We start from the raw sequence: 26,756 nt of genomic DNA, 5'->3' as shown, positions 1-26,756 counted from the left end.
TACTCTCAGATTTAAGAGGGGGAGGTTTGGAGCCACCCGGACTGTCGTTGTGGAACAGCATTTCTCCGCCAGGAATGGTCAAAATACTTTTCAAGATTGCGTTAAGTATCGCTTTTTAAAGTCAAAAAAGAACAACACTGAGCGATATTACTTTTTTGGGTCTTTTCTTAGATTGAGTTGAGAAACTTTTCTATACAATCTCCAGAAGTGAAGACACTAGATTTCATTGCGTGCGAGACGTGTTGGGATAAAGGGATTACCAAAAACCAGCGCACAGGCTCCACTCGCGTAGTTTTCTCGGACCTGATTAGCTAGGTAAGATAAAAGAAAGTGATCGCAACGGAAGTTGAATCCACTTAAAAAATTATATGAACTGACAAACAAAACTTTATTCGGAACGTTTTTCCGTGTTCTATTTTTGTGGCTCTCTGAGTGGGGCGACATTCTTTTTTTTTTTCTTTCTTTCTATCGCACAAGTTTGGCAGAAATATGCGCAAACCTGTTAGCTAGACGTTGATATCTCGGCGCGCGAGAGCTTCGTTAACGGGCCACGCATTAAAGTCTGGATATACAGTTTTTCTGGAAGTTTTCCTGCATCAAATCTCAGCTCAGGACTCTTCCTTATCTGACCAACACTGGCTGTTTCACTGCTCCCCGCCAGTAAGGTGAGCTGGTCCTTTTTTCTTTTTTTTAAAAACTCCATTCCTTGATTTGGCGTCATTTTATTGTTTGTTTACCTGTTAAAGGAGTTAGCCATTGTTTGCCATGGTAGTGAGTTGATGTTGTTCAAGGACTTAATTTGTTTTTAAAAAAGACCAACTAATGAATTTTATATCTTAAAATGGCAAGCAAATATTTCAGTTTTCCCTCTTCTCCTGAAATATGTTTGTGCTTTTGCTCGAAATAATGCTTTTCTGGGAGACATCAGAGGGTTTCATGCGCAGAAACACCAGAGCTCCCCCATGCATGTAAATGAAAGGGTGCAAACGACTTAGGAGTTGCCTCGAGTCCTCTTAAAACTTTAGTTGAAGTTTTCATCTCCACGCGAGGCCATTATTTATTTTAATCAATGGAGTTTGGTTTCTTTGACCCATCACACTTTTCTGAACTTCTTTGCAGTTTGGTGACACAATTCTGTCAAATGTGTTTCATGAAAATGGTTCCTTCAGCTGTCTCCAATTTATTCCCCGGGGACAGATAACCAGTCAGAAAAAAAAGAAAGAAAGAAAAATCCAGTATTGTTCAATTCTCACTTTGAGATTATATGCTCCATATTCCCGGAGGATATCCACAGTCCTTCATTATTACATCTATCATGAAGACTTGGTCTAGAGGGGGCCTGCCTAATGTTATATAAAGATCTTAATGTTATGTTGCAAAGGGAGAAGGAGAAGATGGATGGTTAAGTGAAGAAGGATGCCTGTAGGGAGTTCCAGGAGGGGGGATTTTTTTTTTCTCTTTCTTTATTGAACCATATAATGAGAAATAAAAAATCATTCTTCTCTTTAATTTGTTAGAATGATCTGATGCCACACGGTTATTGTTGCTTGAGTTGTGTGCTTCAGTAAATATAGTTTTCAAACATTAATTGTTCAAATATTTCTTATGTGCGTAAGTTTTCCACATGAATAATTTTGTTGTTTTCAGGACATTAAAGCTTAATTTGATTTTTGAAATCTCCCTGTGTTCTTGAAGGGGCTTAGGTTGTTTTTAGTGCATGTTTTACCCATCCCTGTGAAATCCCAAAGGATAGGTATGGAGGAAAAACAAACACTCAGATAGTGATCAGTGCTAAAAGAATCACTTTGAGTTAAAGTGCCAAACCAAATGGCAAAGTGTCAGGTGGCTTGAAATTCATTGTCTTTAAATTTTAGTGTAATCTCATGACACCTGATCTCCTGCAGTGGCATGCTGGTTGTGAGCCACTGGTTCAATTAGTATTGCTGCAAAGACAAAAAAAGGAAAAAAAAAAGCTAGGTGTCTGTTTTTGTGAAAACAGTAGCCTCAGGGAAATAGTCTGATGTCCACTGAACTGCAGCCATGTGCAGACTGGCCTGTTGCTGTCTACAAGCGCAGACTGAAGTGGAGGGAATGGATTTGGGGGGGGTTACAGAATTTGAGAGTTGAGGAATTTTATGCATGGATGGCAGTGAACAGTAATTATGGTGTGGGCTATGTTATGGGTTAGACTGGTAACCTTTGTCTTTGTATAATGAGAGAGGATAAATGTGTCATGCATGTTCTAATCAGTTTAGTCTAACCCTCGTTTTTAGTTTGGCAGATTATCAAGCAAATACTTTGATTTCTTTAGACCACAAACAACAAGAATTTCCCCAAACATTTAATCGTCTACCATTTTTGTAAAGAAGTAAAAAGTCAAAGGTCTTTTTTAGCTACAATAATTATTTCTAACAAATTATAGTTGAAAACCTACTAAACATTCAACATTGGAAATTATATTATAAATACTAAAAGGAGCAGCTTGTTTGATAAAGTGACTCGTTTTGTAAACATACAGTTAAAGATAGTTGGATATGAATGAGGAACATACTCTCCTCACCCAGTGAATATCGGTGACTTCTATAAATTATTTCAGTATTTCAATAGTCATAGATGTTAGAGGTGTTTTGTTAGCTCTAGTCAATAAGGATCCTGCTTTTCCAATTTAAAAATTAAACTGAAACTCCGTTTTCAGTTCAATGTAAGCAATACACATGAATATAAATGAATGTAAAATATGATGCTTGAATCTTATGTCATATGTCTGATATCAGGTTAGAAAAATGCATAGTAATGATCATAATTTGCATGAGTTTTTTAAAATTTCCTGTGGTGTATTTTACTGATGAGTAATAAACTAAATATAGTTGCAGAAGTACTTCAATATAATAAAATATTCGTATCCGATGTGTCAGCCCCAACTCACAAATGTTTCCCAGTCCAAGATGAGTATGCCATAGCAGATGACAGCAAGACTCACTCACTGAATGTTTAACCTATTATCCCAGGGGAGTGAAGTATGACAAAACGCCCCACCGTATTTTAACGAAGCTACTTCCTCCTCTTTTAAACATTGACGGCTGTTGTAGTGATGAGGGCCCAGGGAACAGCGGTCGGCTACTCTTTGCAGTTTCTTCTGTCTGGCAGCAGGACCACTTTCTTGGAGGGTTCCCAAATACTGACTCATAGCTTACAGAGCAGAGATGACCAAGCTTCTTTATCCCCCTTGGACCCCCCCTCCGACCCAGCTCAGCTGCTGGAACACTAGACCTTTCTTGGAAAGTGAAATTGAATTGGTTTTGAGGATAACACAATGGCTGTTTCAGAGAGGAACATTCATAAAAGCAATGACCTCTTAAAGGAAACCCCATCTGTATATACTGGACTTCATGAGAGAATATAATCCAAGTTGGGCTTTCTTTAAACCATATATCACCCAGCTGTTGTTGCTTTTATTGAATTTGCTGAATTAAAAAAAAATCTTTTGTAACAACATTGATTTATTATTCATTTTTATTTTTCATCTTATTTTTTCTGATTAATTTCTGAGGCCTGTAATCTTGGGGTCAGATTTCTTGGCGATCTTTTGACAGCTCATGGTAGCAAATGCTTGCAGGGAGGTCATTTTGGGTTTAGGAACTAAAACCAACTGCTAGGTGATTGATCTCTGTGTGGAAATGACGGCCTGGCAGGTCTCTCAACATGAGTGTCATGTAACAGAGTGTTTTTTATTTTTTCTGTTCTTTAACAAATTATTCAAGGGAAAGAGGGGTCATGTCGGCTATGGGGAAGTGTTAATCTCTGTGGCCAGATGCTGTTGAAGTGATGATTCAAACAGATGTGCATGTTGGTGTCACACACTCCTCGTTTTGAAGGGCACTGCAGATACTTTTTAAAGACTTTTTTAGCCTTAAACTTGCTGAGCAGAAAAGGTATCGGAGAACGGTAACAGTCGTCAAGGTGTATATTTTACTCTAAAAACTGAGCAAGATTTATATGATGTTTTTCTTAAGCTATCAGAGGATTTCTGGTTTGATTTCTTATCAGTGTTTTGTATGATCAGGCCTAAGTGCTGAAGTACCTGCCTTGACCTTTTGTAAACGTATAGAATATTCTCTTCCTTTTTTAAAAGACGAGTAAATTGCTTGTTGACAAAAATAAACATTACCACTACATTATAATCAGTTGGAGATACATTTTAATGTAAGCTCGGAATCTAGTTTTAGTTAAGCTTAGGATTTCTTCAGCATGGTAATAACATACACTTTTTAGCTAAGGAGGACCATGTACTTTTGGCTTTGGCATAACTATCTTTCTGATCACTTATTCATTTGTTTTTCCTTTTTCAGCGGTGCACTGTGAATGACGCACAGCTGATGTCCCACCGATCTGAATGGAGTTCCAGTTGTGTAAAAGCCAGTAGTTTTAGCTCCGTCAGCAGGATGCTGATGAGGTCGAGTATACTTCTGTTTCTGACTTTCTTCACCCAAGTTTTAAGGACGCAGTGCCGACCTGCTAACGCTGATGAAGGTAAGAGCACTTCACAACTTGACGCTACTCAGACTTTGGCTATGTCCACATGGCACTGAAGCCGGTTCAGGTGTGAAAATGGTGGCGAAAATTAGGAGAATGGTTTCAACATCCACACAAAAGAGCTATAGTACACACTACAAGGCTGTGGGGGGCGCTTAAAGAGTAACACTCCAGAGCTAGAACGAGACATAGCGCACGTGCAGATATGACATATCAGTCAATACTGTGTTGTAAAAGCAGTGCATTTTGGTGCTAAAGCTGTACACAAGCCAGGACTGTCTGGAGCAGCACCACAACACAGTTGGCCATTATTGTTGTTGTGTTTGGCGCGTTCATCACAATGACGTCATATCCTCTAGTGGTGCGGTTACGCTGTACTCACAATACCACAGACTGTGGAGGTCTCAAACCTATCCACCTTTATACCTGGTTTCAGACATGATCGGTTTCATGGAGGCTAATCCCTGGTTTCGTGGGGATGAAAGGGTGGAATGCTAAAATACTTTTGCAGTTTTACTGTAATTAAGCGTCGTGGGGATGGCCCACGTACTAGTGGTAGTAGTATTAAATGTAATGCAAGTGTTTGAACTTCTAAACGTGTTAGGACTGACTTATCTTGGCTTATGTCTTAAAAAGCAGCCCATTGATAAGCAAAGCTTTGTTCTTTGTACAGGAATGTAATCCTGACGTTCTCCAGACGTTGGTGAAGTCTTCTTTGTAGCGTCAGTGTTCACTCACAACCCCCATTTGCTGGAGTCTGATGTTTTTTTGAGTGTACAGCATCACTTGTAGAACAGTTCTGCTCCTTACTAGCAGTTAGACCTTTTTCTATTTTTCCAGGCCAATTAAGCATATTAAATTTTCTGTGATTATAAATTATTTCACAAGTCTTTACATGTGGAATTAGTTTTTTGTTGATTATAAAAGTTTCTGTAAAGAATTCAGCCTTGTCCGGCTGTTACACAAGGTCAGTCCTGGAAAGGGGAAAGAGGCACTGAAATCAAATCCTTAAAAATGTGTTTCTTGGGTGTTGTCCAGCAGTGTAATAGCTGCCTGGTCTTGTGGGCAGATGGGTTTGGATGTTTACATTCTGCACTCGGAAGTGGAGAACAGCAAAAGAATATGATAAAGTTCAGCGTTATAATTGAAGTAATTAAGCAAGAAGCTCTCTCTTGAGCTCTGAGCCCTAAAATAAACTTGGTGGCTGTGTTTTAAGTCAGCAGTGGGACAGGGAGGAGTAAATGACTCCCATCTGTAGCCTGAGGGCAGCTCCACTACCTAGCAGCCCCTGCTTCTCTCCTTCTTTGTAATAAAAAGGTATTTGTTGTCACTGCAAGAAGAGTTAACTGCCAGGGAACTATAAATTAGCCTGTTTTTGAAAAAAGATGCTACTTTAAACCCTTCCTTATCCTTGAGGATAGGCTTTCTGAGGGGAGTGTTTGTGCTCAAAGGTGAGCAATAAATTTCCACCAAGGTGGGGGAAGTCTACATTTACACTCCACCCAGTTCTTGATCACCAAATGGCCAGGTACCACCTATGTGCCTCTGTGTTTTTTCTGTGCTCTCCCTCTGACATTTTGCCTGAGAATGCTTCACTTTCCCCCCGCTTCCCTGCTGGGTGACGGATGGCTTCAGCTGTTGACGAACAATCTCAGCAGAGGCATTTAGTCGTGTTTCTTTTGTCTTCTGTAGAGAAGCAAAATGGTTATATGGAAATGCTCTTGTTTTATGTGTCTTATTGCTTTTCAATGGAGATTTTTTTTGTTGTGTGATACACGCATAAGAAAAGAATATTCCTTGAACAAATTTGGCTCATTGAATTTCTGTGGGAGTTGCATGGAGACCGATTCAAATTCTCTAAACCTTTCAGGGCGGAAGCTGCACTGATCTTTTAGTGGCCAATTCTTTAACATGTCGAGCTGCCACAGTTCTAAAATGAATCTGTTTTTAGACAGAAATGTCACTTGAGAGAACCACAGCTGAGCTGATTGTAAAGTAATAATGATGTGGTATTTTTTGTGAACACAATCTGCATTCCCCTGGTTTTTAGATCTAGACGAGTTACTTAAAGTTAAAAAGATGGAACATGGAAAGAGAGAAAACTAACAGCTTTAAGCCTCTTCATATTTCCATCTGGAGCTGGTGAAACAAATAGTTCATTCAATTAAGGTTTCATTCAATGCAAAACTATAGTTTGATGTAAGTGTAATGTATTACCTAATTATTTATCAATGTGTTTACAAATCATTTTTATTTCCCAAACTGTGCAAACCTGTAACTTTCTTTTGCTGCATTAAGCCAACAGTAGACAAAAAGGTAGTAGAACCACGTAATTTTACTGTGTTTGTCTATTAAAGACATAATGTAAGACTAAATGTAACAGAGCTCATTTGAATAACAGAGTAACCCTCGTAGCCCCCCCAAGCGCTAATCTATGCTGATTGTCAGTGGCTCATTTAAGAATGAAAAGGTCCTCCACTGGAGTGCTTTTAGGAAGAGTACTCTGAATTTTTTGTTACTTGTTAACGTGCATGGTTTTAGTCGTTTGCTTCCTGCCTGTGATGCCTTTTGTCTACACTATACCCACCTCTTCACCCTAGCGTGGTCGAATCGGCAAGGAAAATTCGCTATAACCAATTTTTCCACGTGCCACCGCAGAGCCTCAACTAAGTTGACTTTCCTGCATTCAACCATCACTCCAGTGAGAGCAGGAAATCCCAAAGGTCATTCATGCGGCATATTGCTTCCTATGCTGTAGCCAGAGAAAGTTCCATAGTCTGGCGCCAACCCTTCCTTTTAGTTGTTCATGTATTTACAGATTAGTCGGCCCCCACTCCACCCGTTGTTTAAAACCTAACTGTGTTCTGCGCTTAAATTCCTCTCATGGTTTTTATAATTAGGCTGATTATAAATCATGTCAGTCAATTTTCTCAATTGGTTGACTGAACCCATGTTGGAGCATTCCAGGTGGGTTATTTCCTGAAACTGTTTCATAGTAGCAGGAAGATTAACTGAGATGAAACATCCTCAATTCAAAGGATGTGTGAAAACTTGGCACTTAACTCTGTGAAATGTTGGAAAAATAGGTTTTGTGTCTCCACACCAGTGTGCTGTTATTTTTAAAAATGTGTATAAATTATCCAGAAAGATTTATCTTTTAACTTGGTTTTGGAGTGATGGGACTGACTTCTCTGAATTTTGTTGTGCTATAATCTTACTCTGTTTTAGGAGGGCTGTAACAGAAGCACAAATGGTCCTCCTGACTGTGGCTTTAAATGAAGCAACAGGCATATTTTTCAGTTTTATGGGTGTTTTATGATGTCTGGACTCAGATTAACAGCTGGGATGTTGACACAGCCTTATCAGTGACATCTCCATTTAGTGAGCAGGGACAGAAGCATACTAGACAGCCCCCACACACAGTATACACACTTTGTGTGTATACTGTGTTCTAGCTGGCTGGTGATGGCCCATCACTTTACAGTATATCTACATGAACTCTTTTAGACCTAAGGCTTCATTTAAGGTTCATTATAGGTTTTTCTGGAAAAAGGCTGTTCAGTAAAGCTCATGCCTCTCATCTGCTGAACCTACAAATAGGGAAGAAAAACTGAGAACTTTGCTTCGAAAGTAAACCTTTAACTTTTATTTTAAACAACTGTCTTAGTATTTATAATCATTTAAAGAGAAAAATGTATTTGGTAAAACACTTAATGCAAAGCTCACATCACATCAGGTTTAAAAGGTAAAAGCGTGCAAGCTTTCTCCGGGTCTTAAAGGGAATAAAACGTGTGTGTGTTGCAACATGTCTAAATATTGCATCAGGTCTCAAGTTAAGCCAGTAAAAATTTCAATGTTGGCTTTTCTTTCTTTTTTTTCTTTGTCTTCTTTTTCCCCTTCCTTGCTTTTCAACTGTCACATATTGAAATAGTGTTTTCCAAATTAACATTTCCTAAAGTGTGTGAATCTGACAAAGTCTTGTTGCTGCTTGTTGGTTCTTTAGTGTGTGTTCTTTAGTTGTCAGTAGGATAATTATTCATGCCATCCCTGTAAGCATAAGGGGCTTTTGCACCACATTGTCAGTTAAATAAGACAACCTGTAATGGCCTCCAACTTTCTGTATCATTTTATTCTACATTCATCAGTTTTATAAGTCTCTGCTTGCAAACATGATCTTGTGCTGGAAATAAATATTTTTTCCCTGCATTTTTATTTGTCCAACATCAAAAAGGGAAAAATAACCGAGAGCAAGTGAATTGTGAATTTGGCTGCACTGAACTGGTGGCAGAAAAGAGGGCATCAGAGTTGCATAAAACCTGCAAGCATAGCATGCAAGCATGTTGGGCATTGTGCTACTTTTATCAGATCACATTCCATGAAATATTTCATTTTGTCAACACGTCTTTCTTCCCTTTTTATGTTTTGCATGTTTGGTTAGAGGCAGTTCTACCAGCTGAAAAGATGCAGAATTAGAAAAGAAATTCCATAATTTCTTATAACGGTAAGAAATTATGGTTATGCTATTAAGTTGTCTCAAGAAGGCAAAAAATATATCTATAAAAAAACCTGGACTGCTAATGTGAATGTCTGTGGGGCTTGTCTGGAAAATAAATTTTTATATTTCAGCAGCTTAAATGGGGTCTAAATGCTTTTTCTGCTTTCCCCACTTTGGTTTTGTTTTTGAGGAGAAAGTTGATCCTACCCCCTGGCCCCCTTTCCTGCTGGGATTAAGGGCCTGTCAGACATATGTGATCCAGGAAATACCTTTACTAGGCCCAAGTGGGGTCACCATAGCAACTGGTACTAGAACCTGCCACTGTAGGCCAGCTCTTACTCACTACTATGCACATGCTCACTGGCTTGCTCTCCTTCCTCTCTCTTCCTCTGTATTGTTTGAAGTCCTTTGTTGTCATGGTGGGAGGGATTAGGCAGGTTTGCTGATGTTGTGATCAGGAGGAAGTACATTACAAAAAAAAAAAAAAGGTTTCCTTTGAGAATGGTTCAGAATTATCTCATGTTAGTGGATTGTTCACCACTGTGGTATTTGATTATCTAGCTCCATTTTTGTTTGTAATGCCAAAGAGGCTATGTGGGAAAGGAAGAAGAGGACAAATAAAATAATTGAGATGCCTGAGGGCATTCTGGAAAGGTTTCATGGCTAAAACAGAACAATGTTATAAACAGGTGCAGTGATTGTGATTGAAAGTTTTTTTTTGCTACATTTATTAAGATAAAATTGCAAGTACTTTTTTTTATAAAATTTTTATTAGATTTTTTTTATTTTTTTTTAGCAGGAAAAGGTTAAAAACCAATCGGGTCTGACTCAGTATTACACTGTTTCCAGCAGGTTCTTGCTCTGCAGAACATACGATACACAGTCATCATCACAACATCACAGAATAAAACAATCTTTCTGACATACAAAAGTTTTTAGCTTCCCAAATTGGAAGATTTTCTGTATGTCTTCCTGATTTATCATTTAAAACTGCTTGTCGTTGGGGTTTGACTTTTGGGTTAACAAATGGCAAAAGGGGAATGTCATTTTGTTCTGGGAATATTTTCTGATAAGATAAAAGCAACGTGTTGTCAGGGGGAAAAAAAAATCATAATATGGGAAATAATATTTGGAGGAGTCAGTACATCCAATCACCAAGTAGATATTTTTCAAATTAACCAGGCTTATACTAAAAGTGACATCCTAAAGGTAGAATTTCAGCTTGGTCAGTGACAACCTTTACCTTTTTGTATCCAGCAAAACAACAACACTGTGATGGACAACATGTCAGCGTAATTGGGTTAGTCCTTCCTCCTAGCAGACTACGTGGTCTTATAGAACAGGGGGCTCAGGTGTCTCTCTCTCTTTGTGACACTTCCCCTCTTCTCATCTCTCTAATTGAATTTCACCTTCCTCTCTCAAGTAACTCCTTGTTTGCCTGATTATGGTGCCTTGACTAATTTGAGATACAATTTAATTCTGGGGAGAGGTTACGTAGGCATGGTGGGAGAGAATCAAGGTAGTACTTTTGCAATCTGTCTTAATGTGGAAGTTTTTAATGAGTTTGTGGTACAGATTCAACTAATTTTGTGTGAGAGCACTCTGTTCCATCTGTGTACTATTTCTTTATGTGAAATGCAGTTCATTTTTAATAGGAATTATCATACACTTTTACATAATAGTGTGTCAAAGTTTGAACAAGAGCTATAAGACCTTTTTAAACCACCTGTTCTAGTGGGAAAGTTAGCTGTGCCTCACCATTCTGTTTGTATGTTAAGGAGGTGGAATTGGGGGGGTTCATATTTTACAAGCAGCAGACTTTTCCCAGAATGAAATCTGTTTTTGTGTGTGTGTAACACACATATGCTCCATATCATCTTAATAATGAATGCCTACATGCTTTTCAAAATTCTAGAGTAAGTGATTTATATTTGCTCAGAACATCATCAGTGTTAAGTGTCATGACGTAAGTAATCATGCCCTGCTCTTCTGTTTTTGTAGTGTCTGTGGAAACGCAAGCAGAGTTGTTCACCCGCTATCTTGGGGAACGTCTGGAGCTGAGTTGCTCTGCCAAGGACTCCCTCCATGCTGTTAACTGGACCAAAGACCATTTTGCTGTTGTGGATGGAGAACACACTCGCATCCGCAACGGCCAGTTGGAGATAGAAAATGTGGAACTGACTGACTCCGGCTTTTACACATGCACAACCTTTGGCAACCACAGTGTTTACTTCAATGTCACAGGTAATTCATCATTACAGTAAAAATGCGTTCACAAATCAGGGAGCTTTTCTCAGTAGCAGGATTCTTTTGGGTAGAAAAACAAAACAGATTTTATTCCCAGTAGTTTCCTCTTTCCAGTTTGTAAATTGCTATGTGTGAACAGTATGTTTATTACTCCTTTTTGGATTTGAGATATTTTCACGCTATAGTCTCATACAACTATTAGACTGACATTTAATGACATAGAAATCCATTTCATTCAAGTAAACCTGTTTCATGTCATCCAGCAGTGCAGTTCACACCTCATTCAAGTGAATGCTAACCCATGTGTTGTGTGTGCAGCTTTTTCATGCATTGCTCTTAAATTAAGAGGGAAAACAGCTATTGAAATGTTGCTGCTTTGCTTCAAATGTGGTACATCTGGCAAAACTCTGCCCAGAGAAGTATACAACATTGAATTTTGCTCACATGAATTTTTCTGTTTAATTAGTTGATATCTTGGCTTCATCTGAGGATGATGATGACGAAGAGGAGTCTTCATCAGAGGAAAACAAACTGTTGGGTAGTCAAAAACTGATAAGTAAGTGATCAAATTTTTTCACTTCACTAATGCTGCCATCACAAATGGTCATTGCTGAGTCACGCAGATGAGTAATTATTATGGTCACAGATTTCAGAGCTTTATTATTCACTTATAAGCCCGTCATGTGTCGGGCTCACAACTGGTTCAATAGTTTTGCTCTGAATCAGAGGATCTTTGCTGCCTCAGTGGCAGCTTTTGCACAAGGATTGTCTCTTTGGTGACTAATTGTGGCTAACCTTGGATGTCCCCCAATTTGTCTAAAGTTCAATTAAGACACCAGCTTCTTCATCTGGTCGCTGCTGCTCGTTCTGGCCACAAAGAATCCAGCAGCTGCAGTGTGGAAAACATGACAGTCTTTAATTTACACTGGGCTATATATAGTATTTTTTTTATTTGACTAAATAATTCCTAGTTACAATTTTATTCAAATGTATCATTGCTGAAATAAATTACATATTTTTAAAGAAAGGCAGACTATATATATGAATATACTGTGTGTATATTCACAGTATAGAGATAAGCACCAGCAGTGCTGCTTCTCCAGTCAGTTGCAGAGGAAGGTGAAACAAGATTATGTAATTAAAAGATTACCAGTAAAACCTCTATAGAAGGGAAAAACTGTGAATAAAATAACATAATTGCTAGCCTGGTGATGGAAACCACAATGAATATTGAGACGTAGAAGTAACTATTATTTTAACTAAATGCCTTAGTTCTGAGTTCTGGTAATAACCTGGTGTGTACCCATCAGTTATGTGATTTGTATGCACCCATATCTTTACTAAACTTTTGCTACAACTGTTTCTGTTGCTGTTAATTGCATTTATCTTTACATTGTTTTACCAAATTTTCCACCTTTACAAAGTGTTAACATGTTACAGTCCCAACGCTAACAAATAAGTAAAGAGATAAATATTAGGATGGGACTAAATTAAGTAAATATTAATTAATTAGAGGCTTTGTAATGAATTAATCTCAATTAATCACATTTTTATTGCATAACATTATTTGCCCCTAAAAGCAATATATATATATATATTTTTAATTTAAATGGATTTTAGTGGACGACTGAATCAAATAAGAGACACAGATGTTAATATTGTAAACTGAAGCTCTAGTAATGTCTGATTAAAAGCATTTAATTACATTTCAATTCCAAACAGTAGAATAAGAAATAGAAAATATCCCTGGCCAAAACTGAACAGACCTAAAGTTAAAGTTTTATTTTAAGTACTTAAACTAAACTTCTCCAGCTGTTCTCCAATTATAAGTCTACAAGATGTTACAGAACTTTTAACTTTTAAAATTCTTTCATCCACACTCTTTATTAATAGGCCTTTAATATCTGACAGTAAGCTATGCAGTCAGATATATACATATTTTTTTTTTAATATAATTTATTGTATTTTTGTTAATCTAGTTGGTTTTTTGTGTAAATAATTGTGTCAAAATGTATGAATGTGTTTTTGTTTCTTTTTGTTTTTAGCAAATGCCCCACAATGGGTTCATCCACAAAAAATGGAGAAAAAGCTTCATGCTGTACCAGCTAGTAAAACTGTGAAGTTTCAATGCCAGGCCAGTGGAAACCCAACTCCCACTCTGAAATGGTACAGGAATGGGAAGGAGTTCAAGAGAGACCATCGCATTGGAGGCTTCAAGGTTAATAATAAAAAAATAAAAAATCTTTTGAAACTTTGTTCCCCAAAGCTTCTCACAAAGCAATATCAAAAGCATTTTTTTATTGAATCACTTCAAACCTTTTGACTCTGAGTGAAGATGCGTTAGTGATCTCATCTCCACATTAGATCACCGCCCCCTCCCCTGGAGTAAGAAACTCTTTCTGCAAGTGAAACGCAGAGACAAGTTTCACAGTTGACCCGAGAAACAATGTAAATTGAAACTCTATGCCACAAAATGGAATGTTGTGCTTTAGTTGTACCTCCAGGTGGGCAATCCTAGCCCTCTGTTTGGATGAACGATAGCACTGGTTGTCCTCGTTCTAGGTATCGGTAATTGTCGTCGCTGTAATAACATCCATGCAGCAGTAGATTCACCCTGATTCCTGCTGTATCTATGACGTGTGATGGATCATGTCCTTTCGTCAGTGTCTTCCTGTATTTAAATGTGACTGTCACTGCTTACAAATTTTTAAGCTCCAGGCATTTAATGGTTATAAAGTTAACTCCAGTCTATGGATTTACTAAACAGGTGTGGCTGGCGATACCGGATCTGTGTTATATACTGTATTGCTTTACTGTAACTGGCATTGTGACATTTTGTAGAGATATTCAAAACGTTTGCTTTTATAAATAAGTCTGAGGTCAAATTCCACTAATTAGTTGTTATTTGGCTTAGGATTCTAACTCTTGAAAGGCATTGCCACTGAAGTAATCCAGAAGCTTGGTATAGGAATCGAATAAAACATCTGCTTTCATGTGGGAGTTTGCCCACATGTGCTGGATGCATGTTCATACTCTAAAAAACACAATCCACCTTCTTTTCTACATTTTTTTTCTTCCTATCAAGGTATGGGGCTAATCCAGTCTTGTACCGTGCTTCCCTAGCCATCTCCCTCCCCAGCTGGGACACATTTAGGAATTTCCTCTCGGCTGCCTGCTGCTCTCGTCTCCCCTAGACCCTCCACCCAGCCAGGCAGCACACTTAACCATCTGGCTGCTGTTTTTTCAGTCAAGGTGCAAAGGTCTGCATCAACGGCCAGGGACGTCTCCCATCCCTCCCACACTCTCGCTTTTATGGCAGGCCTTCTATTGTTCATATCCTCAGTATGGAGACGTGCAGGAGGGTTGGAATAATCTAGACCATATGCATAAGAAGTCAAGCACAACACATCTGGCAGCAGGCAGCTGGGCTCCCTCATCACATATTTAGCTAAATGAGGGAGACTGTATGGCTCAGTCTGTGTGTATATACATGTTTGATGTTACCATTGCCTTAGAGGTTAGTTGGCTAATCACACACTGCCGGTCTTGGCAGATTTATGGAAGAAAAAAATTATAACATGTCTTGGGAAAAAAAGAGCTCAAAAGGCAGGTTGGGGCACTTGCATATAAAAATGTGGTCTTTGTTTAGTTGGAAAAGGATCGGCTGCCTAAAACCCCTTACTAAATGTCACAGGAAGTAAGATCTAGTTTATTTGTAAAACAAACTAAATCAGATTTTGAACTGAATTAAAAGAAGTCCATCATTCATCGTTTTTCCAACGGTAAACTGTTTTCTTCATACTTTTTTTTTTTTTTTTTTCCCCCTCCTACTTTTAGCTTCGTAAGCACATGTGGACCATCATCATGGAATCTGCTGTGCCCTCTGACAAGGGAAACTATACCTGTGTGGTGGAAAACCAATATGGCAGCATTAACCACACCTACCAGCTGGATGTAGTCGGTAAGTGTTCCTTGCCCAGAATTGCTTTTTAAATCTCCTGTTGAATATTCATGAGGCTCTAGTCTCAGTGAATCATTTTATTCAAATATTTGAAGTCTACATACCTGATGAGACAAACAAATGCTACCCCTACTCCAAGAGCGCAGGGATGCAGTCCTTGTGTCGGGTGAATGAAGTCCTTTTTGTTCAAATTATGATAAATTGCACACACTTCTATATGAGTGATGGACTCATATAGAAGGGAGAAGTGATTACTCCACTTGGGCCTCCTCTGTGACTCGCTCTAAAGTCATAGGTCTTATAAATCACAGTCCCACTTCCTCTGTTGTTCTCTGGGTTTTGGCCAACCTCAGTAGATGTCTGCAGTCTGATAAGCTCTTGGATTGTTTTAGTGGGGAAAATAGGATCAAAAGTGTTTAAGGACCAAAGCATGTCTGTCTTAGAAAAGCCTGTACAGTATACATCTTTCCTGATTATTGGCTTGCAAGTTTACTTTATAGAGTTATCATTAAAATGTAGCCAAAACATCATAATTTCACTGTGATTTCTCCAGATTAGATGCTTAATTTACTTGCTTATTATAACTTCAAAACTTAAAACTAAGCACTATGGTATGATATAATCTAGTCAGCCATGTCTGCCTTCAGTGCTGGTGGTTTTCCAGAACTAAAGCCTCATCGGGATGGTTTTATTTGGCTTGTGTTTGACAACCAGTCAGCCGTATGTACTTTTCAAATATTGCACATTTGTTTGTCTTGAATGTCGCCTCTCTGCTTCACTAATCTCCAAATGTCAAAATATCATGCCCATGTTTTTTTCTTTTTTCTTTTTGGGGGCATGCACGTCACTTAATTTTTATAAAATCTTTTGCAGGAAAGTAAGAACAGCACGGTATAAGGGGGGAAAAAAATAAAACAAAACAAATACAAGTGTATCAGCCAGGCTGGAGGAAGAGTGGAAAAAAAACAAACTCATTGAAACAGACAGAAACCAGATTCTGTTCCTTTTTTCAAGAAATCCATCATTGTCTATTATCTGTTCATGCCTTTTTGATTCTGTTGCAGAGCGCTCTCCCCACCGGCCAATCCTGCAGGCTGGCTTGCCGGCCAATCGTACCGTAGTGGTAGGAAGTGATGTGGAGTTTGAGTGCAAGGTCTTCAGCGACCCCCAGCCTCATATTCAGTGGCTAAAACATATCGAGATCAATGGGAGCAGTGTTGGACCTGATGGTAAACAGTACGTCCGTGTCCTCAAGGTAGGAGCATAACCTGTGCAGTCCTTCTTTATTCATTGGTTTCTGTAATGTTAGGATTGAACTTATTTTAGTAGAGTTGCTTATTTTTCTTTATTGTCATGTAATTACCCTAACTGCCATTACTGGAAGTGAAACAACTGTTTTCTGTGCTTTTTTTTTTTTTTTTTTTTTTAAAAAACAAAGTTCCTGTGTTGTCAACTGTGTTTATTTTTCTGTGCTGCATATGATTTGTTTTTATTTCTAGCATTCGGGGGTTAATAGCTCGGATGCTCAGGTGCTTACCCTCTACAATGTGACTGAGGAGGAGAGTGGAGAATATACATGTAAAGTGTCCAATTATATAGGGGAAGCCAATCAGTCAGCCTGGCTGACTGTCATCAGATATGAGCCCTCAGGTAACCACCACGCAGCAGTACAGGGACGGCACATTGGAGGGGCTACTAGGACCACCTGGACAAACTAGAGTCTAATAGCTCAAGTCAACCTCAGCTGTTTCTCTCCTCCCTCCCTCTGTTTCTCCCTCCCTCTCTCTTCAGTGCTCCTGACTGTAAATGACGCTATGGAAAATTCCCAGCAGAACAGTTGAAAGTGTTTAGTCTCAGGTTTAAGTTGGACCTGCTCTCATTCTTGCCCCATCCCTGTGCTGTGCCATGCCCTCCTAATAAGGGCCTCTCTTGCCATCTTCTATTACTCTCACTCCCTTGCCCTTCAAAGTCTGCTCACTCTACACAGCTCAAAAACTCTCTCTGTTTTCTTTCCTTCTTTTTCCCCTTCGTTTTGTTGCCTCTGCTTGTCTATGTTTCACATTCCTCCTGCTGTTTGTTTAGCGCTGGCATAGTGATGTGTCCTGTTCTGCTGTGGATTTTTCCATGCCCATCTCTTGCATGTAGAGATGAAACTGAGGTATTTTATGTGGTGATGGTGCGGCCAAGAGTACGGTTCAGCGGTACAGACTCACCTGACCATCTTTTCCACTAACAGATACTGGAGGGCTCTTCCTGACAGAGAGCTCTGTCGGGACTTTTGGTGTGACATTTGGGCATATGTTGTTGGATTGAGGAGGGGAACGCTCCTCCGTCCTCTTTCTCTTTCAGAATCCTTTACTTATGGTCCCCTTTTCTCTCTTTGGCCTCTTGTCGGGTCTACTTCCTTTGTTATTTTCTAGACCGCTGGCCTTAACACCACGAACAACGAAATAGAAGTCCTACAACTGAGAAATGTGTCTTTTGAGGACGCTGGGGAGTATACCTGCTTGGCGGGCAATTCTATCGGGTACTCTCATCACTCTGCATGGTTGACCGTTTTGGAAGGTATCAGTGGTTCTGTCTCTCTCTTACATCTTCATTATATCCCTTATTTTCAACCCAAGCCAGGCTGTCCACCTTCACATTTTGCCAGATAAGGGTCTCTTCTGACTTCATTTCTGGTGACACTGTGAGAGGAAGCCAGGGCTAAACATGTACTAAAACTTCCCTCTCTGAGCTCAGCATGGCTTCTCCTCCATCTGAACCTTCTAGATGGGGGAGAGTATTAGGCATGCTCTGCTGATTTTTTATTTTGTTTGTTTGTTTTTTGTTTTTTCCAATTAAATCAGCAAATGCCAAACAGCCCAAGAGTTGTTCATGGTTTGGGATATTTTAAATATACAAAATACTACCCAGAAGTATATTTAACAATCTCAGCCAGGTAGAACATCATATTTAGAGAGGGGTTGTTTGGCAGCTCTGATCAGATTTCACTTTGAACTGTCTCTTCTATTCTTCCTTTTAACTGATATTTGTATTTGATTTGGTATTAAGCTGATTTTCTTCGACAAGCATTGCAAATGACATGTATTGCTAGTGTCATTTCCTGCTTTGAGCACAGTGGCTGGCTTTGATAATTGGCTCGCTGTAGTGGATGTGTCTCATTCCAGAGGATATTGGAATGGGAATTCCTCCAATTATCAAGCCGCTTGTCAGTCAGCCTTTTCACACAAGTATAAATCACTTGTGTTGCTGGTGCTGGTTTGGGGGTGTAATGGTACACTTCAGTGGGTATGTTTGGTTTGGGATGCATTATTCAGTATGGGGTGCTTCCAGCACAAATAATTTAAGATGCTTTGCCATTTCTGCAACTGTACATTTATTGTGAGAGTAAATGAACATACAAAATGCTGCATTTTTGTCACTTTCTGAAAATGTAGATGCAAGTAGGAGTTGTAGGTTATATTCACCACTGACAAAGCTAGCTTGTTAAACTTTGCTTGTAAAGACAATAACATGAGTGTTCTCATGCAGCAAATACTTTGTCAAGGGTTTTGACTTCATAAAAGACTGAGATAACGACAAATGATGACAGCAGTAGCTCCATTTATTTAAGAAGTTTCTGTATGTAATTAGAAGAAAAAGTCTAACTCAATTAACTGCATCATTTATGACCTTCACATGGTTTAAATTCAGTGGTGGAATAAGTCACAAAACCAAAACAACTTATTTAGAAATGGTCTGTCTGACATCCGTTTCCTATACACAAAACTGCCTCTCAAACCAAAGTATGTTTATACATTTTTTCTACTGAAATGTGGACTCCATTACACCCCTGCTGATGGTATGAATAAATGTTGGTGTTTTCATTTAGTGGGAGGAAAAAAACAAGATCTGAATTGGAACATTTTCTTTTATTTATTTATTTATTTTACATTAAGCACATAAATTATGTTATCAGCATTATAAGAACCAACACAACTTGTTTAACATTGTATTAATATTGAAGTAAATTTTTTTTAACTGTATGAATTAAGTAAAGTTATTTTTACGATTGCACTGAGCTCAAGCTTATTGTATGTTGCTTCAGCTCAACCAGTGACTGAGTCAGAATATTTGAACATAATGAAATATTGTGTGTGAAATATCAATATTCTGTGTGAAAGTCAGATCCTTAGCACTGTCAACTTCTCTGTTATTACATGCGGTCATTCTTTAGCTAATGTTGAATTTGGCTTGAGAGTGTAATCCTGTGCATTGTAAGATTCAGTCCCATATATGTCCCAGGCTCTGACTTTTACACGTTTACGTGTGTGTGTGTGTGTGTGTGAGTGTGTTTCTGGTTTGGCCATTTATTTTGTACTGCTGCTGCTGCTGGCAGCTTGTTTTATGTACTTGTGTATGTACAGTTAAATTATGACAGCTGACCCCACCCCTCCCTGCCCCCTGTCACCCTGCCCCCTCGTCTAGCCATCACACACTACCCTCCAGCCAGCCACACCTACTTGGAGGTGGTCATCTACTGTGTGGGCTTCTTTTTTATCGCTGTCATGGTTGCCATCGTAATGATCTTCAAGATTCGCACCTCTTCGAAGAAGAGCGACTTCAACAGCCAGCTGGCCGTCCACAAGCTGGCTAAAAGCATCCCTCTGCGCAGACAGGTAACAGAAAGTAGATAGGGGGTTTGGAATGTTTATATTTTCTCACCTTTTTCTTTCTTTTACTTGTTCAGATTTATCTAAAAACAATACTTTTAAATACATTTGGCTTATTAAACATTTTTTTTTGCTGCCATTGTTAAAAATAAATGTATTCCCAGAGCTTTCCCTGTAGCTTCTGATGGTCTTGTACATCTGGTAAGTATGAGTATTTGAGGAGCTCTAAAACTCCAAACCACACCTGTGTTTATGACACAATCCTTCAAAGAAACTGCAGAAATTGTGTTGCAATATTCTTCTTTAGGGCACTGTTTGGTAGATAAACTGAAACTGGTGTGTGTTCCACTATGAGAAGAGTAATGTCACTGTTTTTTTACCTCAGGTGTCCGTGGACTCAAGCTCCTCTATCCATTCTGGAGTGATGCTAGTTCGACCCTCCCGCCTCTCCTCCAGTGGCTCTCCAATGCTGTCAGGAGTGTCTGAGTATGAACTGCCCCAAGATCCCCGCTGGGAGCTCCCCAGGGACAAGTAAGCCATGTATAAAAGCTCCGAAAGCACCTTAGAGACTAGATACACGGGTTGCTGACAGAAAGCTCATAGGTTGGAATAGTTGCTGAGTTAAGTGAGAAAAGTGGTGCCCAGTGTGAAGTCTTTCCTGAGAAAATGTTAATTTGACTATAAAAATGTACTTTACCTGTTTACTTCTACAATAATTATGTATGTTTGAAAATGAACAAGTATAGATTTTTTTAAAAATGGCTGAAATTCAAAAGCGAAAGCCGGTGATTGTCTCCTGTCCCCCTTACAGACTCGTTCTTGGAAAACCACTGGGTGAAGGCTGCTTCGGTCAGGTGGTGATGGCAGAGGCGTTGGGTCTGGATAAAGAGAAGCCCAACCGTGTGACCAAGGTTGCAGTAAAAATGTTGAAGTGTGAGTTAACGTCTCCCCTAAAAAGTATAGTATTTAAAAGAATAGTATTTTTTTTCTTTTAAATATAGTTATTAAATAGCCGTGTTGTGTTTTTGGTTTTTAAATAAAGGATCAGGAACAGTGGTTTACTTTTTTAGAGCTGAATTTGTGATTAATGAGCGAAGATCACCGTTTAAACCAGGGAGCGGGGATGTTTTGTTTTTGCAAAGAAGTCTGGTTTAAAAAATATCGCCGTGAGCAGCAACATTTCAGAGATAATATGAATCAATGCAATATGATGCAAGTTGTATAAAGTATGTTAAGTTCAGCTTGTAATAAACCACCTCCAAAGATCAGTACTATGAGTTGTGGGTTATATTTCAACGGGTTGGGTCCAGATTTGGTTGGGAGAACAGGGTAACAGGTTGTTTGGTAATTATCAGAACGGGTTTGCATGGCCTGGGTTCAGGTTGAAGAAACTGGATCCTGGAACCACTGGTTTAAGGGAAGCACTAAGTCCAGGCTTCACGGACAAAAAAGCTTTAAGCAGTGATGCACAAGAGACTTGTAGCCATTCCACATGAACAGTGTTCAATAAACTGTAAAGGGGAGTGAAGACGGAGGGAAAATAGAATTTATTGTCTCATACAGTACACTCCTTTCCCTTTTCACTGTTCTAACAACAAACATCAGCCTGCTCCTAATGAATACACTTTGCAAGGTCATTATTGTAAAGCCTTTTTGACCTTTTAACTAACAGAAATTGGACTATTTCCCCTAATATAACTTGTTTTGTTCCTTTGCAGCTGATGCAACGGAGAAAGATCTGTCAGACCTAATTTCAGAGATGGAGATGATGAAGATTATCGGAAAGCACAAAAACATCATTAATCTGCTGGGAGCCTGTACACAGGATGGTAGGACAAGACCGACAGGGGCCTGCTACTGACTTGCTCTGGTTTTCTAGACCAACATGCACACAGACACATACATTGTTGTTCCTCAGACAAGAGTTCTGCTGTGAGCCTTGAATTTGAGGAGTGTGTAGGATAGCATGCATAAATAAATCTGACGCTAGCTTCCGAACTCGCAGCTTGAATCAAACATAGCTGCTGTCATTTCTCTCCCATCACCTCTTAATAAGAAAATAAGGGAAGAAATCTAAACTTGAGTGACCCTGCAGTGTACATCTCTCTGCTGCTTGCACAGTCTAACAACCGTCTCTGTTTTATTTTACTGTGTTTACCATCTGCGTTGACATCGAAAGTAATTTTAGTGACACATTTTCAGTATTCACCACTTCTACTAGTAACTTCAGGTTATGTTCTTTACTTACCTGTAGATAAAAAAAGCTTGTTTTTCTGTAAACTCATGTCTTAAATTATGTTATAATTGATTTGTATATTAGTTCCCTTTAGAGAATGTTATTACAACTGATCTGTAATCTTTATTAGATGTTAACCTGTATTATATAATGGCAGTTTGAAGTATGAAGCCAGGCCCTGTTCTGTTTTATTCATCCTTATATTTCTTTCCACAATCTCTAGGACCTTTATATGTGATAGTTGAATATGCATCCAAGGGCAACTTGAGGGAATACTTGCGAGCTCGGCGCCCACCAGGCATGGAGTATTGCTACAACCCAGACCAGGTTCCTTTGGAGAACATGTCCATCAAAGACCTGGTGTCATGTGCTTACCAAGTGGCTCGAGGCATGGAGTATTTGGCCTCAAAAAAGGTAGCTACAAAGTATACCACACAGTTTTCCGCTTCATTTAATTAATTTGCTGAATCTATGAAAAATACATGAAAGTTGAGGCCTTACATGCCAATTCCAAGGACTCCCTTTCAGCCATTTACAAATAAAACAACTGGTTTTATTTGTTCAGTGCATCCACAGAGATCTTGCCGCTCGCAATGTTTTGGTCACGGAGGACAATGTGATGAAAATAGCTGACTTCGGCCTGGCCAGAGATATTCACCACATTGACTACTATAAGAAGACCACTAATGTGAGTATTCTCGGTTTGTTTAATTGTATAGAAATGTTGAGAACACACAGGGACTGTTTGGTGAAAACAAATCTACCATCTAAGGAAATTTGTACCTCATATTAATGAATAGCTTTTTTTTTTTTTTTTAAATAATAATTGGATATGTTTTGTTGAGATTATAAATGTTAAAAAGATGCTAAAACACAATCTGCAGTAGATTAACAGGTCTCTCTTGAAAATGAAGCACTGAAGTAAAGCGTAGTATAAAAAATTCAAACTGAGGTAGATTTATGGTTTAGTGAAGCTAACCCAGAAAAGCCAATCATAGACTTGAACTAGCAATGAGGAATAAAAAAAGAAAAAAAAGCAGCGCGTGTTTTAAACTCACAGAATCCGTTGGGTGAGCATGGCGTTGTTGGTTAGAATAGTGTGCTCCCGATGCCGGCTCATCCTGACACATGAAGCCTGTTTTGCCTTTTACTGCCTCCTTTGCTTACTCAAAGGCAAATCTGACCACCACCAACAACTTGTGCTGCCTATGCACTTTCTCACATGACACCAATGTGCAATGAAGACACAGCGCTCCTTTTTTTTTTTTTTTTTTTTTTTGAGTCCGTCTTTGGGTGCTGAATGTGTGTGTTAAAATCACAGCCTGGATGAACATATCTTAGCATAGTAACACTAATATCTTTCTCAAAGGGTCGTTTACCAGTCAAATGGATGGCTCCTGAGGCTCTGTTTGACCGGATATACACTCACCAAAGCGATGTGTGAGTATCATGTCTCCTTGCTCTGCCAGTTCATTCTTAATTGAATGAGATTATAAACATTTAGTTGTCCAGACAATGTAGAAATTCGTATCTGATTTTTTTTTTTTTTTTAAAGCTGGTCCTTTGGGGTGCTGCTTTGGGAGATTTTCACCCTGGGAGGCTCTCCATACCCAGGGGTCCCGGTGGAGGAGTTGTTCAAGCTGCTGAAAGAAGGCCATCGAATGGACAAGCCCTCAACGTGCACTCATGAGCTGTAAGGAAAATTCTACACAAAATTTGAGCATGAACTTTTAACACCTTTTTTCATTTTCACCTTTGGTAAGGTAAAAATGAAATATTATTAATTGGTGGGATTTTTTTTTCCAGCTAAAGTGGTGGAAGAAAAATCATCCATATCAGAAAAAGTGGTGTCATTTTTAAGAGAATATATTAATAAAACTTAGGAACGGTTAGTTCAGTGTGACTCCGTACAGAACTGAATTACATGAATTTCCCTGCAAAGGGATTGATAAAGTATTTTTCATTTCATTTCATTTCATTTCATTTCATTTCATTTTGAAAGCTTAGTTACATATTTCATGCTTAGTCCAAACAGATGGCATTAATATTTATTTTACACGTTGTTGAAAAGTTCCAGGTGCTTAGCAACATAATGTTTCCTGACATTGTTTGTGTGATGACCAGTAAAAGGAAATGTTTGAAATTTAATGAACTCCAGCTAAAACGCGTTCACTTTTGTTTTTATGTTGCCCATCCATTGCTACTGGACACTCAGTGCGATGCTTCTTGACCACTCAGAATCATTTAACACTGACGTAGCAGGAGATTTGATGTTTGACTATTGTTGACACAGGAGTATTATTTGGGGAGATATGATTTTCTTTTTTTTTTTTTCTAATCATATGATGTCTGCAGGTATATGATGATGAGGGATTGCTGGCATGCTGTGCCTTCTCAGAGACCAACATTCAAACAGCTGGTGGAGGACCTAGATCGTTGTCTGGCGATGACGTCTAACCAGGTCCGTGTGCTTCTACTCAGCGAACATGGTTCTGCACATACATTGTGTTAGAAGTGAAATCATGTTTTGTCCCTTTGTACCTACAGGAATATTTGGAGCTCTCTGTGCCTCTGGACCAATATTCTCCCAATTACCCGGACACTCGGAGCTCCACCTGCTCCTCCGGCGAGGACTCTGTTTTTTCCCATGATGCTGGAGCAGAAGAGCCCTGTCTGCCAAAGTTCCCTCCTCACTCCAATGGGGCAGCCATTAAGAAACGCTGATACCTCTTCTTCATTCAGACGAACATTGACATTTCCTCTGCTCCCTTCCTCATGAGTTTGGAGTCCTCCCCACGTTCCCAGAAATGAAGCTAAAAAAAAAAGAGGTGCTCTGTGCAAGAGGAGCTTGGAGACACTGTTGAACTCGATGGATCACATGGACTGCAGGCCGCAGCTGTTTCCTGGTTCTCGGTGGTGGTCATGTTTACGGGGCACTTTGTATTAACAGCAGGGGCTGTTTGTCTCAGTGTCAGATTCACTATTTACACTTTGGGCATTTCAGTGTTGCATCAAGAGAATTGAAAGGACTGACCAAGATTACTTTAGTTTTTATTTTTTTATGTTTTGTTTTGTCTGTTCCTCAGTGGTCATTTCATGAATAGGGGACAACATAATTGAGCTTTTCGGACCAAATCCAGAGAACATACAACCAAGAGACGTGCAGCACCGTGGTCCACTGCATTGTTCACTCCCTTCTTGTAAATACAGTTAGAAAATTATGAAAATATATTTACATTGTACTCTTATTTTTATTACCATAATGGATTTTTTTTGTCTTTTGTACAAGGATGCTATTGGTGGATCTATTTTCTAATACAGTCCATAGGGGCAGTTGTTACATGAGGGTGTTGCTGAGAATTACATGGCCAGTTTTTTTTTTCACTCCATCACAGCCTTGATTCTCCTTAATTTACAATAACCAGCAATGGAAAAATATATATTTGTTTATATTTTTTAACTGTTAACACATTTCATGAACTAGCGTTACGCTCCAGCAGATTTCCAGATTTCCGAACGTGTTTGTGTCTGTGTATGACTGTATGTGTGCGTAAACTTTCCTCGCCTCATCCACCATTGTTCGTTTAACCTCAAAGATGGTCACAACTGTAAATATTTCTTGTTGTACATCATGCTAGTTAAAATCCAGAGTAATCTGCTTCAGTCAACTTCATGCACTTCCACTGTGCCTGACTTTCATGTGATCTTCTACTGTAAATGCTTTGACAGAAGTTACATTTGCTGCCATATAACTTCTGATGAAGGGTTGCAGAAGACGTATGTCATCGTAAAAAGGATTACATTAAATAAAATGTTATTGATAAACAAGCAGGCTGAGCTTTCAGAGTGTGAACCAACTCCATAAACCGGTCTATAAATAAAAAGATTTTCATGCTCGGGATGTGAATTATGTTTATAGAGATGAAATGATGGCCACTTCGATCTCCCACCCCTCTTAACATTTGTTGCTGGGGTCTGATTAGATATGATAATGCGCTGCTGACATCAGAAGAAATGTTGGCGAGTGGTGAGAGCCACAGCTGGCAGTAAACATGTAATTTATGACTGCGAATGGCTTGGCAAGTGCTGGAGCTACACTCCAATCTATCAGCTGCAACAACCTTGATGCCCGTCTCTGGCTCTGGCTTCCTGCCATTGACTGATGCATCACCTGGATTGCAGTCTCCATGTAACAGGCTAGAATCAGTCGCACTCTCAACCCTTTTTTTAAAAGCCAGTTCTTACAGTATAGGTCAGTGCAGGCACCCTTCACCACATGTATTACAGCAAAAGGGGCACGCAGTTTATCTGCTAATGAATAACATTCATGTCACTTTAATGTCAGAACCTGTTTTGATTTGTACATTAAAACCAAAATACTAAATTCTCAGCAGGACATGTTCCAGGACTTAGACATGTACAGATGATCTAATTGTTTTAGGAGAAATATTATCTATTCCTGGAAACAAGGAGTAATAAAGCCTAATCTGTGTGCCGTGGTTGAGGTGATGATGAAGAGCTTTATTTCAGAAAAGAAAAGACAGGTGAGGCCTTGCTTTATAACCTGCTAATGGCGCAGAGGTGCCATTAGGTAGAGGGTGTTATCACTTTGGACAGATGGCAAAGGAA

General features: G+C 39.1%; 1 protein-coding gene across 4 annotated transcripts; it reads left to right on the top strand.

Annotated features, from left to right (window-relative positions):
- Positions 1-26,026, top strand: fgfr1a (fibroblast growth factor receptor 1a). 4 transcript variants are annotated; one of them, XM_041999101.1, is made up of 18 exons: positions 1-665; positions 4,350-4,530; positions 11,030-11,272; positions 11,742-11,831; positions 13,321-13,493; positions 15,113-15,236; positions 16,301-16,491; positions 16,736-16,886; positions 19,707-19,897; positions 20,277-20,422; positions 20,703-20,824; positions 21,610-21,720; positions 22,351-22,541; positions 22,693-22,815; positions 23,497-23,567; positions 23,683-23,820; positions 24,483-24,588; positions 24,675-26,026. In XM_041999101.1, exons 2-18 carry the CDS (start codon positions 4,377-4,379, stop codon positions 24,849-24,851), a joined length of 2,502 nt encoding a protein of 833 aa, XP_041855035.1. In that variant the 5' UTR covers positions 1-665; positions 4,350-4,376; the 3' UTR covers positions 24,852-26,026. The 4 variants fall into 4 exon arrangements, with proteins under 4 accessions (XP_041855035.1, XP_041855034.1, XP_041855037.1 ...); XM_041999100.1 differs by having other exon boundaries at positions 19,707-19,903; XM_041999103.1 differs by lacking the exon at positions 16,736-16,886 and adding an exon at positions 17,657-17,801 and having other exon boundaries at positions 2-665.
- Positions 26,027-26,756: the final 730 nt, after the last annotated feature.

This window comes from Melanotaenia boesemani, chromosome 11, assembly GCF_017639745.1.
Source record: "Melanotaenia boesemani isolate fMelBoe1 chromosome 11, fMelBoe1.pri, whole genome shotgun sequence".
Classification (NCBI taxonomy): Eukaryota; Metazoa; Chordata; class Actinopteri; order Atheriniformes; family Melanotaeniidae; genus Melanotaenia; species Melanotaenia boesemani.
This window is presented reverse-complemented; position numbering and strand designations above follow the sequence as displayed.